The 18,406-nt window shown below is 44.9% G+C and overlaps 1 protein-coding gene across 1 annotated transcript in view; it reads left to right on the plus strand.

Moving 5' to 3' along the window:
* LOC119177213 (peroxisomal acyl-coenzyme A oxidase 3) overlaps nucleotides 1-18,158 on the plus strand; it is a 44,247-nt gene extending 26,089 nt beyond the window's left edge. The window contains exons 9-14 of the mRNA XM_037428639.2: nucleotides 1,919-2,039; nucleotides 2,948-3,181; nucleotides 6,385-6,539; nucleotides 9,297-9,429; nucleotides 12,898-13,052; nucleotides 17,908-18,158. Of these exons, the coding sequence (XP_037284536.2) occupies nucleotides 1,919-2,039; nucleotides 2,948-3,181; nucleotides 6,385-6,539; nucleotides 9,297-9,429; nucleotides 12,898-13,052; nucleotides 17,908-18,024 (915 nt within the window). The 3' untranslated portion in view covers nucleotides 18,025-18,158. The remainder of the gene's footprint in view (nucleotides 1-1,918; nucleotides 2,040-2,947; nucleotides 3,182-6,384; nucleotides 6,540-9,296; nucleotides 9,430-12,897; nucleotides 13,053-17,907) is intronic.
* The last annotated feature ends 248 nt before the right edge of the window (nucleotides 18,159-18,406 follow it).

Raw genomic sequence — 18,406 nt, forward strand, 5'->3', positions numbered from 1 at the left:
GCAGGGCTTCCACCGCAATACATTCCACAACAACATCAGCAACGCCAGCAAAAGCAAGTCCAAGAATCGCAGACACTCCAACGGATACACCAACAAGGACGACAATGCCAAGCAAGACGTGAGGCATCTTCGCATGAGGGATTGGCGCCAGAAACGCATTTGGCACAAGAGATCGAGACTGCACCTACGATTACAGCTCCGAAACCACCGAAAACGACGAAAGAGACGAAAAAGCATCATCCGTAGAACGCAGAGACCAAGACACCATTCCGTCAGCCGCGAGCATCGCACTCGCAAACTGGGAGCACACCGTCTGTTCCCGCCACGACACACAATTTGACGCCTTCGACATTCGAACCTGAAATGCTACAGGGACTCCCAACCTTGTCCATTCCTCACAAGAACACAACCGATGTCATCACCAGTGCAGATCTCCAGGGTGTGGTTATGCCATCCAGGACGCAACAGCCAGCCTCGTCCACCTGAGTTTTCTTAGATATGGCCGGACTGTTTCCCTCTGCTGTGTATTTTTTTGTGTATTTTTCTGTGCGGAACTCCCTTCTGAAATGTAACTATGGTACATTTTGACATTTTTCGCTTTAAAACTCTGCATTTTCGTTGTTTCGTTAAGTGTCTGACGCGACTTCTTCTGGGGGGAGGGGGAATCATGTGACATAACAAGGTAGCGATGGTTGGTAGAAGCCGAGGAGGAAGAAGTGACAGTAGAATAAACATGGCATCTGAGCCAGACCACGTCTCCCGCATCTAGCGTCACACACACTCACAGGCATATATATATGTATATATATTGACACACTATTAATGAGATCTAACAGACAATAATGCCAAGGAATATACAGGGGAAGTTATTAGAACAAATGGAATGTAAATAAGAAGAAAGAAAAGAGGGTGAAAAAATAACCAGCCGGCTGGTTATTTTTTCACCCTCTTTTCTTTCTTCTTATTTACATTCCATTTGTTCTAATAACTAATAACTTCCCCTATACATTCCTTGGCATTATTATCTGTTAGATCTCATAATATTGTGTCAAAACACGGAAAAACGAGCCCTTAGGTACAAACTTCTTTCCCTTATATATATATATATATATATATATATATATATATATATATATATACACACATATATATACATGCATACATACATACATACCGCAGCGCAATAAAAAGGGGCCAGACGCAATCTTGGCGTTCCTGTCAAAAGAATCTAATAGCGAGCAAAGCTTTGACCCGCGCTTTTGCGGCAGCCAGCTGCGCCCCATCCCGTCCGTTTGCATGTGTCCCAGGAAGACATACGCGAGTTGTTTTGAAGGAAATAGATTCTACTAGTTGTGTTCATCCTTTGAGACTCTCACATTAGTGGGAAACCCTAACCTCGTGTGTTCGGCCACTTCAAGCCACTATAAGACCGCAATGCTGATGTTGGCGCTTGCAAATGAGACCCCCACCCCCTCGTGTTTTTCGCAATGTTTTTATTTTGTTCGTTTGACCTTGGGTTTTTTCGTAGTGCCGGAAAAAAAATATGGGCAAATAATTCAAACCACGCCCCACCCCCCCGTTGCGGAAATATCCCGGATTCAGAATCCTCGAACTTGGCGGGTATATAAGTGGCAACAAAAAACAAGAGAGAAATACTCTATGATGCATATGAGTCTGAGGTTTTAAAAGAAAGTCTTAAGCTAAGTATTAAACCTCTGTGAATCAGTCAATGAATCGGCGTGTGAAAATTGTGAAGAATTATCTTTGTTGTAAGCATTCGTGTTGTCCCCATTCCTCTCTGTGTCTTCATTTTTAGCTCTCTTTTTTTTAATTATGGGCTGACAACTCGCCCAACAATACACCCTTTTAAATCAATCAAGGCTTTATCTGTTCCTCTTTCTTTTCCTGTGCCACACAGTCTGAACAGGGCGTGGAGTTGCACATTTTGTCGTGTGCTGCCAAGTGTAAAGCCGGCTGGTTGGCAAGGGACGCAATACAGGAGAGCCGCGAAGCCTGTGGTGGCCATGGCTATCTCAAAGGTACTTTCTCATCTGTTCCGGGAACAATACTCATGTCAACATGTGGCGCATATTTTGCAACAGCCTTAGAATTCGGTTCAAACTCTGCCCACAAAACTTCACGCCTTCGAAGTTCTCAACGAAAGCGCATTGTTCAAGTTAGTCTGTGTGCTAGAGGCCGAGTTTTTTCTCCGACATTTGATTTTAGGACCAGCTAAAGCTTTTCACATCCCTCTGCAATTTTTAGAGGCCTTGTCAGGCATGGCTGAGTGCTCTAGACTAATTTATCTGCTTGTGCTTTGTCTCAGACATGCCTGCAACAAACAAAAGTTTACATTATTTTGGCTGTGAGGGAGCCAAATTGCTGATTGTTTTCTTGGAGCACGAAATGGGAACAGTGGAGCACGAAATGGGAACAGTGAACTAAATTACAGAGGTAAACTATACTCTGAGATCTCTATTGTTAATTTTGCCACTATAAGTTTATGAACAGAAATCAAAATCAAGATAGAAGTTGCACATTTATATTTTGTGCTGAATTTTCACATGTGACAACATGAACTTCTCAGTGGGTTTTGATATTTTGGGGACATTGGCTACACATACTTCCTTGAAACTTGGTACATAAAGTCTATGGCCCACTTGGAGAATAATCAAGCGTTTTCTCGCTTGCCAAGTGTCTTTCCGCAACAAGCATGGTAGTTTTAGTATTATGAGAAGATATTTTACTGAAGTGAGAAAAATAAGTTACCTTTTTAATGTAGTTTATTTTTTTTCATTCTTGACGTTTCCTGCTATCTACCACTACTATAATCGAAAGAGTGTGCGTTCAGTTGGCCATTGAAACTGGGGCTGCACAGTGTGCTTCCTTGCAAATGTCCAGCTCCATCTTGTAAGCCCTGTTCCGTTTTATTCCTTTCAAAATTCAGTGTCAGGTCTCGGCGAGCTGCGCAACGACAACGATGCCAACTGTACCTACGAGGGCGACAACAACGTGCTTCTGCAGCAGACTAGCAACGTGCTGTTGTCACTGGTGCAAGGACGCAAGACGGGCCAGCCCTTGCCAGCATCCATGCCAACCATCCAGTTTCTCGACGACATGGAGGCCATTCTGCAGGGCACCCTAACAGCAACGACCGTCCGTGAGATGACCGACATCAACGGTTAGTTATGCCATGCAATTGAGGGCAACACTTGGTACTCTGTTGAATGGGAACACTTGGTAGAGAAAATACCGTATTTACTCGCATAATCTTCGCACTTTTTTTTTGGTGGAAAACCGATACAATATTAAGGGGTGCGAGAATTACGCGGGGAAAATGTTTCACGAAAACGTACAGAGTGAAAAAAAAAAACAGTGGCCGAAAATATAGATTCTCACACCAGCAACTAACAGCAAGCTTTGAGGAGTACTAATTAAAATTTACCTCAACAATAAAAGCAGAAGTTCAACACAAGGCAAAATTTATTTAAGACACAAAAAGTGCAAGCAAAGAGTCGAGAATTAAAATAACGTACACAAAGCTTGTGGGCATTGCGGGCGTAGCTTTAGCGTTCGTCAATCAACAGGAGCCCTCGAAAGGTAAGCGTAGGATGTCAGTATTGGGCTGATGGCAATTTAACAGAATCGTCCACAGTTTCCTTCTGAAGATATAAAGTTTACCATCATCAATCCCAGTTTTAGGTACATGGCAGGCACAACACGTCTTGGTGATTTTCATCTGCCGTCACCAGTAGCAAACACAAAACTCGTCGACTCCAAAGGGCCTACCGGAGGCCCTGTTGCCGTTGTTTAGTGCATGATCAATCACTTTCAACTTGAAAGCAGCCGTGTAGCTTCAGTATTGTCCCATAACGTGACAAGATTACTGACACAACATACAAAACACGCGGCAACGCGCACTTGCCGCTTCAGCTTGGCTTGGATTAGATTGAATCTCTGTGCATTACTAGTACACTTGATGCTTAAGAGATGGCGCCTGATGTCGTGCGCTATCATCATCAACGGCTGGAACGAGCAGATGACATTATTGTGGCAATTTTTGGGGTTGCGATAATTACTCGAGAAAAGAAAAATCGTATTTTTGTTGGGCAATGTGGGGGGTGCGAGAATTATGCAAGTGCGGGGATTATGCGAGTAAATACGGTAAGCAGCCTTGTCGTAGCTGATGAAGCACCTGAAAATGATTAGACCAACTCAAGTTTACTCTCCATAGTTGAGGAGGTGAAGGGAAGGCAAGAGAAACTGAGGGGCAACAAAGGAAAGCTTGCAAACCTTATGCGCATTTTCATTACAACAGCAATCACATGGACCCACTCCATGGGTTCTCGCTGTCACCGTCAATTTCTACATAAACTCTACATCGATAATGACTCTTTATGCATCGTATGTTCTGTGTGCAAGTGAAACTGTGCTAGCACTGGGGACGAACGCGGTCAAAGCAGAGATGAAACGAGCCGGCCACCTCGCGTCGCACGAAGGGTGCATGCCATACTAACGTCCCTCGTGCAACGCTTGTCGCTGATGGCTTTTTAAGCTGAGAGGAAATGCTGTGCCTGGCTTTAGTGAAGCAAAATATCGTAAAGGGATGCCTGTTGAGAGGTAGAGGGGGAACGCCTGCATTGTTTGGGCAGCAAATGCAAACTTTCATCAAAAGGACACATTTGTGCACGCTATCTTGGCAGGCATCAATAGACAGCTCGTGTACCAATGTAAATGCTCTGCTTTCACTGCTTACTTAAGTTTGAGACTGCAGGAGTCACAAAAACCGCTTCGCTCTCTGGAACGGTCACACTACCTTGCGCCACTGTTTTCTTATAGTTATAAGAATAAATCCTTAAGAAGTTAGCTGCTGGCCTTAAAGGGACTCTAAAGCGGTTTCGCATTCTCGAGAGAGAGAGAGAGAGAGGAAACTTTATTAGAGCTTGGCCGGCAGTTCCTGCCTCGGTTCGCATTCTCGAACTTATTGCGAATTCGCTATCCGTGACCTCATAGAACATGTTTGCGATGGTTTCTTTCACTATTTTCAATTAAACGACGACGGTATAATTGAGCAAACTTTGACCGAGGGAACGCCCATTGCCACACGCGAAGCGCAGGAGTGGAGTGCGGGAGAGAGAGAGACAAGTGGGGCAGTGACACCAGTTGCAGGATCGAGCCAAGTCGCCGGAGCCGCTCAACCTGTTAGCTTCGGGCTTGTGCCTCCTTTCTTCTGTGATATGCTGCCTAACGAACCATCAGTTCTGCCAGTTTGTAGGAGTTTCTCGCCATTGCACCATTTTTTTTTCTGATTAGAGATTTTTGCCACCTGACATTTTTCAGTTGTGTTTTTGTGGCATTAAAATGGACTCGTGATGCCAAACTGTGGTGTGTAACAGCTGTGCCAATTGCGCTAATTTGATACAATGCCCCATTTATGCGCCGAGCTGCGCCAAAACAATCAAACTTGCTAAAATTGCACCACGTTGTGTCAAAATGCCCAACCAGTCTCAAAATTTTCTCACTTGCGCTGATTTCAGCTAGAAATGGAGGCCACGTTGGTCACGTGTAGTTTGTGTGCAAACCCTAACCCACAGTATGATTTATTATAATCATTATGTTAGGACACTCGCGAGCGACCAGATAAAGTAAAAACGCCGCCTGGCCGCTGATATCGGTCACTGACAGTAGCGGATCTCTATCGACAGGACGATGCAACTTCAAGACAAAATGCGTTGCCGTATCCATCAACGCTTCATGGGAAACATGAATTTTCGGGTCAGGCAATGCGCCTGTGGCATGTGTGGAACTAAAGCTGGAAGCGTATGCCGCTTTCACTGTGTGGTGATGTCATGAAACTTGGACCAATCACAAGCGGCAGCGATACTCGCGATGGCTGCTGCAGTACCTGTTGCTTTTTTTGGACAAAAAAAGTTATTTGTGTTGGTTTGTGTAAACTTTCGACTTGATTTTAGAGTTCGCCACACAAAATGACCCGTCATGACACCATAACCTCGTTAACTTGAGTGTCCCTTGTATTTGAGTCTCCCTTTAACTTGTATAACATTCCAATTTTTCGCTACATGCAAGCCTCGGTATAACAAACCCAAATATAACAAAATATCGATTATAACGAAGTAAATGAGAAAGTGTCACAGTATAGTGTTAAGAATATATCTTTGTAAAGAATTTTCCTATATAAAGACTTTACTTTCATGTAACGTGCAACTTTTTTATCGTGAAGTTTGAGTTTATTGCATTCACTGCTGCACCCATGTGGACAAAATATTTTTTTTATTGAGATTTGAAATCGGAAATTGCTTCAATGTGTTGTTCGAGATTGTGACATCCTATGCCTTTCTCGCGATTGCCCGGTCTCGTACGCAGTGATCTTGGCAGCATACAAGTGGCTTGTGTGCTACCTGCTGAGGGTGAGCGACGAGAAGTACACGACGCTGCTGTCTCAGGGAGAAGACCAGTTTTCGGCCAAGAACAACACACAGGCCTTCTGCCTTCGTGAACTGGCCTTGGCATACATTGAGGTACTACAGCACAGCCCATTGTTTGTCCACATAAGCTACTATTACTCGGTAAAAGTGGCAACGTGAATTTAAATTAAAATCAACAAGTACATGTATATCTAACCTTATGTAACCACCGCTGTAGAAGTGGTTTTAGGCCAACATGGGGCTAATGCACGATGAAACCGCCTATCGCGCTAAAATTTACACTGCTGCAAAGTCTAACGTCATAATTAAATGCACTGTCATTCGCAAAAGTTTGCTGGCCCTGCAGTGCGTGACGTAGCAATGAAAAACTGCATTACTGTGCCTCCTACCATCACACGGTGTTGAAGCTATCAGCCACTGCCTCCACGATGAGATTCAGCAATGGCACATTGCCTAATTCTGCTGTTTCTAATCGTGCAGGCCGTAGCCAATAGCCTCAACAATCACAATGTGATGGTAGGTGCTGCAGCAATGTATTTTTCCATTGCTCTATCACGCACTACAAGTCCATCAAACTGTTTTAGACAATACATATTGGCTATGCCTTAATTAATCAATTGAGATTAACAAAATGTTGTTATTCAGGCTTATATGCATTAGGTACTATAGTAAATTTTAAAACAGCATTTTTTACTGCTTACAACTTGCACACTACTGTTATTCAAATCTTATTATCGTGCAAAGTTGCTTCAACTTCTCTTCGAACCAAAAGCGTGAGGTTCGCACATGTTAAGTACTCGTTCCTAAAAAATACTAGGGATTTATATAAGGTCATGACAAAAATGCTCATGTAATTTATAATATGTGATATACTATACTGTTCGAATTATTCTGCTAGAAAATATCCGACCACATCATTGGAATTCATTTCGAAGCTCCAATTTGCTTTTTGCCCTTTCCTAAGCTTGTGTATTGGCTAGAATAGTTTGTGTGGCTGGACCTGGCTGGCCACTCTGGCCCCTCTGTAATTGTAGTCTATCTAGCTGAGAATTCGTCAAGCCACCCAAAGTGTTGTAATTAGGAGCTACAGCACTTAGATGTCAACTATGAGCATGGAAGTTCACTTTCTGGCAAGGCTGACTGCACTTTGAAGGAAAAAAAAAGCAGAAGCTTAAACTCTAGGCGCTTTACAGAGCCTTCCTGGCTGATGTTAAGTCTTTTTCTAGGCAATGTAAAGTCGGACCACAGGCTGTGTCACAGACCACGCAAAAATGTCCAATTTTCAGCTGCAGAACTAACGTGCAAAGCTGGCTGCGGCATCCCCGGGAGATGTGCAGGCCTTTTGTTGCTCGTACACGGCTCAGGCGACGAGCAAACACGGCATGGTAGCTGCGTGGTCTGCCTCTATTAGTGAGCAAGGCTGATAAGCAGCAACCAGGAGAGGTTTCTTGCAGACACCCAATGTTTTACCTCTCGAGCTTTAAAAGCTTTGCTTTTGAAATTCAAAAATGCTTTGGTGCACTTCGAATTAATAGGTACAAACTTTAGTCATATGATCTGTTAAAACATAGCTGCGAATAATCCCTGACCAAGTTTTTGTTTGCTGCTTACTGGCTTGCCGTTTGGCTACTGTATAACACGGTTGTATTAGTGGAAAGCAAAAAAATAGCTGCCACCAAATGCCGCACGCACATGCACTTTGGTAGGTTGCAAATTTCGACATTGGGGCATGTTTCCGACTGATTTTGTCGATTTAATGAGCAGCAGCAAATGTGTGAATGCTGCATTTCGGTCTGATTTTAACTGAGTGCACGGACGATGCAAACGAGCCCGAAACAACCGTCAGCTTTGCTTTCTGCTTTAAGCCATCTCAGTTAAGGTTCAACCATGAGCCTGCTAGAATGGAAACTGTTAACTGTAAGAAGTGCAAATGTGCAGTAAAAAAACAACAACCAGAAAACAAGAGTTTGCTGCAAGAAATGCTATGTTACACTATGCTGCTTTGCTGCATGACATGCCCAATTGGAGTGCTTATAGTAAGATCTCAAAAGTTCCGTTAATAGAAAAAAGTTTGAGTTTTTTTTTTTTGAGGGATGGTGTCTATTATCTCATAATTCCTGTCATATTTTTTTTTCTCGGCAGATATAGATATGTCTTTGCAAACTATGTAATTGTCTTGTATTATTGAACCTGGCAATTTACACAGCTCGTGTAACGAGTATCTCGTAACGAGAACCTATATGTGTAAAAAGTTTGTTCGTTCTGCTTCTCATTTGTTGTGTTACAAAAAATGTTAGGCGGAGTTGCAGTAGCTCTTTGAGCAAAAAATATATAGTGTAGCTTCCAAAATAGCCAAGATACTTTCCCCGTGGCGGGAAAATAGTTAAATTCCAGAATTCAGTTTCTATAATTATTGAACGGTAGCTTCCTCTCCCATCACGGAGACCTCCACGACCGCAGCATAACTCATTGCCCTGATGTAACTGTGAAGTGGTACCTTTCAATGAGGTGTGCTAATCTGAAGTAGCATACAACTATTCAAAGCATGGCGGGGGTAAATATTTCCAGCGCCCATTGAAGGATATTCTTTTCTAACCGTTACTAGTCAACCAATGTGCAACAGCACACAGATTGTTGATTGCACCCCCACTTTTGCCAGTGACAAGACCAAAAAATGTGTCAGCATTTACTATCATCGCGTACATTTTGTTTATCGTATTCAATCGTTTCTTGCAAACAATATGGACTAGCTGAAAATTGTGCATGAAAGCTGCGACCTGAAGATTGAACTGTCGTGAAGCAATACTTTCTGTCACCATTGGGCTGCGTCCATTTCGTTTCTTTCTGCAGCACACCATTGTGGAAAAGTTCCAGAACTTCATTGGTGACCTGAAAGACCCTCAGCTGTGCGTTGTGCTGCAACGAATTAACTCCCTTTTTGCGCTCTGGAGCCTGGAGAAACGCATAGGGGACCTGTACGGTGGTGAGCTCGAGTTTCCCGCCTTGCCATGTCTTGCCGCTGTCAACATTCAATCATTTGACTTTGATGGCACCAATGAGAATAATCAGATTAAATTGACGCTGAAAACCAATGTCAAATTAATGCAGTTATATAATAGTGTTGAAGTACATTGCTGTTTTCTTTATTTTCTGCAATACTTGTGCACTTATAAACATGCCCCTAATATATCCTAGTATCTAATCCTACCGACTTTTTTAGGAGCTAAGTTTGCAGAAAATATTGAGCACCAATATTCATTATCAATCTATTTTTTTATTATGAAAAAATTTTGGACGCCTGCATATCTAGCAAAAACAAAAGTATGGCGCCTTAAAGGGGCCCTGCAACACTTCTTGAGCATGGTCAGAAAGCGCTGCTGCTCGGCAGTCGAGGCTTCCAGGGACACACTAGCCAAATATTATAGCGCAGCACGTGGCCTAGAATTTACAATAAATTCTTAAAATGTGGGGTCTCGAAATAGCGGGCGACACGCCACGCTACGCTCTTGGAGTGAACGGACACAGAGGACGCGGTCGGTACAAACCAAACAACATACGCACATTTATTTAACTACTTTTGAACAACGTATCGTCTGCCGAATCAATAAATCAATTGTAATTAACACGCTAGGACATCGTTGCACAATGACATGACAAACGCACTAACACACCCAAGGCGTCGTCGCCAACTCTCGACTTATCACGAGGGCCCCCGCGCGCAGGCCCGCGGTGCCACGCGCCGATGACCCACGCTAGAGGCAACCATTCACGGCAACCGCCACGCAAAAGAGACTCGTTCAACTCTCGCCCGCCACCAAGGCTTGCTTCCGCCAAGGGTTACCGCTGGCGCTACCACTGTAACAACCATGATGATTATAGTGGTGCTCAACACGAATACGCCATCTATCACCCGGTGGTTGTCACTCCAAAATGCGGCTTTTGGCCGAGACACCTGTGCCACGCGGCACAAACAACTTTACAGGAGGTGTCAGCACCCCTACGTTCCCTCAATTCTAATTAAGACCATATTCTGTAAGCAAGGAAATTAGCTACACAAGCTTTAACAAAAAATGACATCACATGTTTCTTCATAATGACCTTGCACCACGACAACGCCGCCGGTCGGCACTGCTGCACTGTCCAACTCGACTTCACCTCAGTAGCGGTCCCGCAACAGCAACGTTGTTGTGGGCAATTTGATCTGTCACTCGTGCCGACACGTCTTCCGTTGCGACCAGCACTCACGAGGACGCCGGACTGCAGGCAGTTGCGCAGGTCGCAGGCATCTCGTTCGCCCCACCTTACGACCACATTCCTGGCCAGCGACGCTGACGATGTGCACAAGACAGCGAGCCGCGTGTTAAATCCCTCCCACTGTGTACATTCCAAAACGCTCGAAAGAAAGAAAAAAAAATAGAGCAGGGCCCAGGGAAAGGAGCATCGGGCTTTCGCCCACGTGGTACGATGGTCCGTATTGCCAGACATCGGTGGCGGCCGAGACGCCCATCAAAATAAAACAAAAATCACTTTTTCCCCGACTTGTGCATCGCAAGATTTAAAAAAAAGAGAGGGAAGCAGAGTGCTACACCTCGACGCCACGATCTTCCTGGTGGAGCCACGTGCGACAGGCAGCTGCGCAGAGCCTTGGGCCCAATGAGTCGCTCGGCAACAACCGACATCCACCCAGCACCCAGCCTAGGCGTAGAAGAGGCAGCCGCGAGGGGACATCCACTCTGTGAGGTGGCCCTATCACTTGCCGCACACAGCAGCTTACCGAGCAATTGGCGTCCACCATCCCGGACGGTGCGTCGAGCTACAATACAAGACAGCAATGACGCCCGGCTCCCTGAGCCCAAAGAGATACAAGAGGCTATTTACAGAATATTCGGACCACCCACGAGGCTTCCGTGTTCACTCGCTTTGGGCCTGGCCTACAAACCACATGCTCTAGGCCTTGCTCACCGCAGCAGGCAGGCTGCATGGCTCTCGTCCTAATTCAACAATGTTTTTGGAAGCCATTGAAAAAAAAAAACTGGAAAAAAATAAAACCCGCCGACAAGTTCAAACACATCACAACACAATCTCCTCGCTTCTCAACAAAGCACACCATCAATGCTAGAAAAAAAGTCACCCCTAGGCCTACTCTTTCCCGGCTCAAACAAAAGCCTGTAACGAATCGCACAAACTGTCGTCTGATACTCCAAGAGTGCACGTTGGGCAGCCAGTGTGGGGTCTCGAAATGGCGGGCGACACGCCTTGCTACGCTCTTGGAGTGAACGAACACAGAAGACGTGGTCGGTAGAAACCGAAGAACATACACACATTTATTTAACTACTTTTGAACGACGATATCGTCCACCGAATCGATAAATCAATTGCAATTAACACGCTAGGACATCTTTACACAATAACACGACAAACACACTAACACACCCAAGGTGTCGTCGCCAACGCTTGACTTACCACGAGGGCCCCCGGCGCGCAGGCCCGCGATGCCACGCGGCGAGGACCCACGTTGAAGACAACCGTTCGCCGCAACCGCCACGTGCAGAAGAGACTTGCTCAACTCTCTCCCACCACCAATTCTCGCTTCCGCCAAGAATCACTGCCGGCGCTACCATTGTAACAACCATGATGATGATAGTGGTGCTCAACGCCAATACGCCATCTATAGCCCGGCGGTTGTCACTCCAAAATGCGGCTTTTGGGCGAGACATGTGCGCCACGTGGTGCAAACAACTTTACAGGAATTGTCAGCACCCCCACAAACGTCAGCTAAAGATAGCGTTCTTCACTCACGACAAATGATAGTACATGCTCGAAAATCAGTGCATCACTGGTCAGCATGGTCTGCTAAGGAGTTACTGGGAACGCCCTGTAATGCCGAAACCTGTCTTCGTGTGCTCACGTGATCGCACTGAAAGGCCGCACTTTAGAAGTACAAAAAAATGGAGAAAAAGTGCCCAAGGTCAAGAAACGCATGCACGTGACGTACCTTCTCGCCCTGTTCGATCCCTCCCTGCTTAGCTTCCAGCACTTTTGTAAGGACGAGAGAAGAGAGAAAGCAATTGCAGCGTGCAACAAATCCTTGCAACTCCACTTGTACTGATCGAATTCTAGAAATATTTGTCGCAGTCAATTCAGGAGGCTATAAGCTTCTATGCTGAATTCATTCTATGGCTACTTGGACAGGGTTGTCAAGTTCAGCCCCTTCAAGTTCAGCTTATGGAAAATAATAGATTGGCAGTTTGTACAGCAACGTACACAAAGTATACCTTTTTTTTTCTCGGTAGGATTAGAACACTTTTTTCACTAAATTTCTTTATACTCTTGCTTTATGTATCAATATGCCCCTTATTTTATGTTTTTGTTGTCGATTGCAGCATTATATTATTTTGGGCAGTTCTCCAATTCTGTTTGACCTCAACTCATCCTAATTTCTCTACTTCAGGTGGATATTGCGCAGGTGAAGCTGCCAAGAATTTGATGCGAGAAGGCATTCTGCAGCTTTGCCGCGAGCTGAAGGACGATGCCGTCACGCTGGCAGATGTCATTGCTCCACCTGATGTTGCTCTCAACTCTGTGCTCGGATGCTCGGATGGACAGGTTAGCTTCAGATGGACATTCACACCTGTTCAAGTGTAACGTTGCATTTCTTTTTGCAAAGGCTCGCGGTTATTTTGTTGGATTCGTGCTTTGATAGAAATTGTTACCGGGCATCCGTGCTCGTTGTGTGATAAACTTCTGCAGTATTACTTAAAAAAGTGCTGGGATCAGGTCATTTCACTTCTAGCCATTCTGCTATCCTACATATATACAAAAGCTTTGTGTGTGTGCGTGTGTGTGTGCATGCTGTGTGTGTGCATGTGTGTGTGTCTTTCTTTCCCAAAGTACTTTTTGTCATTGTGACGAAGCCAGCTACAAATTTTAAAAAATTGTTTTGTTTTAGCATGGTTTATGGCAGTTGTAGGACATTTAGGTGAATCAGATAGCAATTCGACCTAGCCATTGTTCTTTATTGTGTGGGTATTATTTCTTACTGAGCAACTTTGTAACGGAAATTTGACACCTTTTATATGCAAGTCCGGCTGCACTTAGCTGTTGGATATACACAAGGTTCTGATTGCAAGGGCAAAATGGCATTATTAGAGAACAATTATCTCTCAGCTTCAAGACAGTGCACTATGATGTGCCGATCTGTTCGCAGCAGTTGCGGTTTTCATGAGTAGATTTCGCCGCAATGCAGTAGTGCTCTACAATGAAACCTAAGGCTTCATAATGCCCTGATGTACGCGGGCGCGCGCGCGCATGTGTGTGTGTGTGTGTGTGTCGTACGTGTAGGTTGCAAACTTATTTGCTAGCCGCAGTCTGCACATGACTGTCTCCTTGCCACATTTTTTTTTTCATTTTTATAAAAAGCATCTGTGTGATCAACACTGGTGCGAGACACCCCACATCTTGTTTTTGTGAGGCACCCCGTGGGTTACCATGTGGTGAACTGTAACTCTGAAACAACCAACAGTATCGGAGAATCTGCATCTACATTTTGTTCATTTTCGGGATCGGTATCGACATGTTGGATGGAAGCCTGGCCCCAAACCTTCGCAAGTGATTCTTTGCGAGGCTAAATTCTCCGACTTCAGCTCAACGCCCAAGATAAGTTTGAGACCCTTAATTTAATGTGTTCCACAAGCTTTTTTGTTTGTGCAAATGGGGTAGTAAGAAAACATGTGTCAGTTTTTGGACGACACAACCTTTTGGACGATATCCAGGTCTCGACAAGGCCCAACAAAAGCAGATGTAGACAGTGCTTGGGGGCAACAGGGAGTTCTCAAGTACTGTTAAGTTAAAATCCGTGAGGCAGACAGTGGCGGGCGAGTGGTCATGGGGATGGGCGGTCGACCAAAGTTGTGGGCAGCAGATCCACTGCCACCTACTGTGCGAAGAACTCTGGATACGTAGAAATAACCACAGTGCATATTGCACTTTGCCGTACCCTACTTTCCCTGTATTGTATAAACATGAGCAGAATAGCAGCAAGAACAGAAAATAATTGCCAGAAAAGATGGTCAACATGCAAATGATATTTATTGAAAATTTGTTGGCTTGTGTGAATATTCAAATGCTTTGAACAATCGAATGAATAATGCAGTATCCGAATTTGCTTCAAATTGAATTGAAATTGTTGAATATTCTGAATTATTCGAAGGGAACGAGTAGGTGCATATTAATCTGCTTGCTACACTTTGTAAAGGTCGTTTCACTGCAATGGAGGGGTACTATGCAGTGAAATTACCTATTCAAACGTACTAATGCATGTAAATGTAGTTTCTCTGCAGTGAAGTGCTGCAAAGCAGTCAAAACACACTCAAGAAAAATCTGCACTGCAGTGAAGCCTCACATCAAGGTTTCTGTTATTTTTTATTTTATTTTCAATTGAAAAGTTTGTTACACCAACTTACATGCTGTAAGTATAGCAAATTTTGAAATGTAGCATATATTACTAGCTATCACTTGGACTGTACCGAAAGTCAAATCCTGCTACTATTCAAAATTTTCGCCACTTCTTTTAATGCAAAAAAATGGCTTTTGCACAGGCCTTGTCTCGATGTTAAAAAATTAATATATAATTGTGCTGGTTACTTTGGTCATGACAAATATGCCCCTTTTCTTTATCATAGGTGATATATATACTATTCGAATTCTATTCAAAATATTCGACGAAAATCACTATTTGCTTCGAATTCGCTTGGACCCTAAAATTCACTGTTCGCACAAGCCTAGAAATTTAGTTTAGAAGCGTACGAATTCATGTATGCTCAGCTAAACTTAAAACATGATGTTACAGTCGAGCCCAACTATATCGAACCTGTTTATATCAAATTATCCCGTATATCGAACAATTCCTAAACACGGTAAGTTTACATTGAGAATATATAGCGAAAGTTACTGTTTTATCGAACGAGAATAGCAACGACAGCTGATATACCAAACTCCATGTGCCTCAAAAGTGCCCCAGCAAGTTGGCTTTCCCTCGCGGTGGCGGGAAAAACTGCCGGCGCCACCCTAGAAAAAGTTGGTTAGACCCGGTTGTGCACGGGCGAACACCCCCCTCCAAGAAATGATCTTGGCCCGCTCGCAGCGCTTACAGCCAATCAGAGGCCGTCGTCCTTTCTCCGAGGCGCGGAAGCGGTAGAAGTGAGTGCCATTTTTTCTTTATTTATGCTTGTGTACCTGCTTCTGCCGATTCAGCGTGGTCTGTGGTGCTGCCTGTTGGTGCTCTGTGAACTGTATTGGCGCGCTGTCATCATGGCTTGCGCAAAGAGGCGAAATTTGCCGTTCGCCGCGAAACTCGAAATCATCAATCGGGTTGAGTGCGGTGAAAAGAAGTTCGACGTCCCCGCCGCATACAAAATTTGAATTAGCACCTTGAGTACTATCCTGAAGAACAAGGCAGACATCAGGGCCAAGTCGGACAAAAGGCCAGGTGCTCGTGGCGCCCGACGTGTGCGCGCTGCTGTGTACGAAGATGTTGAAGCGGCTGTTTACAAGTGGTTTGTGGACGTTCGGTCGCGAAACATTCCGGTGTCCGGCCCTATGATCGAGCCGAAAGCCAACGACCTTGCTTTTCTTCTTGGCAGGAATGATTTCTCCAAGGTGGTTCAAGCTGGCTTCAGCGGTTCAAAGAACGGCATGACATCGTTGGCAAAGCTGTTACAGATGAAAGCAGAGCGGCGAACCTGGACAGCGTAGAAAAATGGCTCGAGGAAAACTGGCGAGATATCGCAGCAATATATAGAGCCCAAGATATCTTTAATGCGGATGAAACCGCTCTATTTTGGCAAATGTTGCCAAACAAGACACTTGCATGTCGTGGGGACAAGACAAGCGGTGGCAAGGCAAACAAAGGTCGTGTGTCCGTGCTGTTGGCAGTTAATTTAGCCGGATCGAAAAAGCTTCGACCTCTGGTTATCGGGAAAAGCATGACACCGTGGTGTTTTCGAAATGCGCTGTCGCTTCCAGTTACCTACAGAGCAAACTCAAAAGCGTGGATGACCGGGGAGCTTTTCAGCAGATGGCTATCGTCGTGGAATGATGATTTGGTAGGCGAAAATCGTAAAGTGTGCCTGCTCGTGGACAATTGTTCATCGCACCACTGCAGTACGACCTTCAGCAACATTGAGCTGCGTTTTTTGCGCCCGAACACTACGTCTGTACTGCAACCACTGGATCAAGGCGTTAAGCGCAATGAAAGCCGGCTATTGAAAGCGCCTGGTAGAGAGGCTGCTGCAGAATCTTCGTGTCGGCAGGGAGCTTAAGATCGACTTGCTCGGAGCTATTTCTATGTTGGGTAGGTCGTGGGCAGATGTCAAGAAAGAGACGATTCAGAATTGCTTTAGGCATGCCGGCTTCCGCATTCCTGGTGATGACACCCCAAATTCTGATAGCACTGAAGACACCGCAGGTGTTTTCGCCGAAGTTTGGAACGAGCTGGCAGAGTTACCGGGTGCTATCGACTGATCGAGATTCAACAAGTTCGTCAGTGCGGACGATGATGTCCCCATCATGGGCCAATTACAGGATAAGGATTACATTGCAGACGTCGTGCCGACCACGAGCCAAAGCGACAGCAATATGGAAATCGACGACGGCCCATTGCCTACATCCTCCGAAGTGATTAGTGCATTTGCGTTGGTCCGGCGCTATTGCTTGAATGTGGAAGGTTGCGGCCTCAGCTGCTCCGACTCGTTGGACAACGTGGAGGCGTGCGTGCTGTCGCAGGCAGTGAAGTCGTTGACACAGAAAAAAATCCGGGAATATTTTATTCCGCAGTAGGGCACACAAGTAAGCCATCATATTAATAAAGTACTTTTCTTCTAGTTTGTTATGTGCCTCTGTGTCAAAACCTATACCGGGCCTATATCGAATTATGCCATATATCGAACTAAAAAACATTTTTTGGCGAGTTTGGTATACCCGGGTCAGGTCCACATGGCTAACAGGATTGGACCTGCAAGGTAACACTTTGGGATAAGTTTTGCTGTTCGTCTGTGAAACAGTACTGTGACGAAAGAATTTTCAAATATAGAGACATGCTCTAGGAGGGCACCACTATGTATAACCATGCGAACCTTGATGCTGCCTCGGCAAGATGGGACGCTGTCTTGCATAACTCCAGCCTAGCCGACCAGAAATGGGCCGTCCAGCAAGCCCACGATGCAGCTGTCAGGCTAGGTCTTTCATTTCCTATGCGGGAGCCCAAAGCAGGTTTATGTACTCCTTGCAGGACATTAATAAAGTTATACTATTCCATTAAACATCACTTGTAATTTGGGTGTCTGTCCTGTTCGTTCCTTATGTTCTCACAGCTTTCCGTCCGCTTATAATTTTATGTCAAGTTGCATCAACTAGCTTAGTGATTCTTGTAAGTACTACTTCCAATGTGTTTTCTTGCTTCCAGGTGTACAAGAAGCTGTTTCAGTCATTTGTTCTCTCTCCGGGAGGCACACAGCGGGCGCCGTGGTGGAAGGAGTTTCTGGACAAGCCTGTCATGGGCTCTCTCTTGGCAAAGCTCTGAGGTTGTCCGTTGCCGTTGACAGCGCACATTGTGTTATGAGATTACTTTCTTGAATGGGGGGGATATACGAGGTTAAGTAGCCAGATAGGGCTCACGTGTGTTCCTTGCCCTCTTGGCAAGAGGAGAAGCAACCCAGTCATGCGCATGGTGGGTTTTGCGCCGTGCTTGCCGACCCGGTTAGACATCCAGGTAAGGAAAAGTGAGTGTCAACAGGTGAGCATGCCAGTTAAGTTGTTCGTAGTGAGAAAATATTTTTGTAATTGGTGAAATTTCAGGATTACCGGAAGATAATTAGTGTGAAAGCTACAGTTCTCGCAATCTGTTGGCTGAATAGCTGGTTCACTGATGAGGGCCTGACAAATATCTTGACAATATGACTGTA

Source organism: Rhipicephalus microplus, chromosome 3, assembly GCF_043290135.1.
Source record: "Rhipicephalus microplus isolate Deutch F79 chromosome 3, USDA_Rmic, whole genome shotgun sequence".
NCBI classification, from domain to species: domain Eukaryota; kingdom Metazoa; phylum Arthropoda; class Arachnida; order Ixodida; family Ixodidae; genus Rhipicephalus; species Rhipicephalus microplus.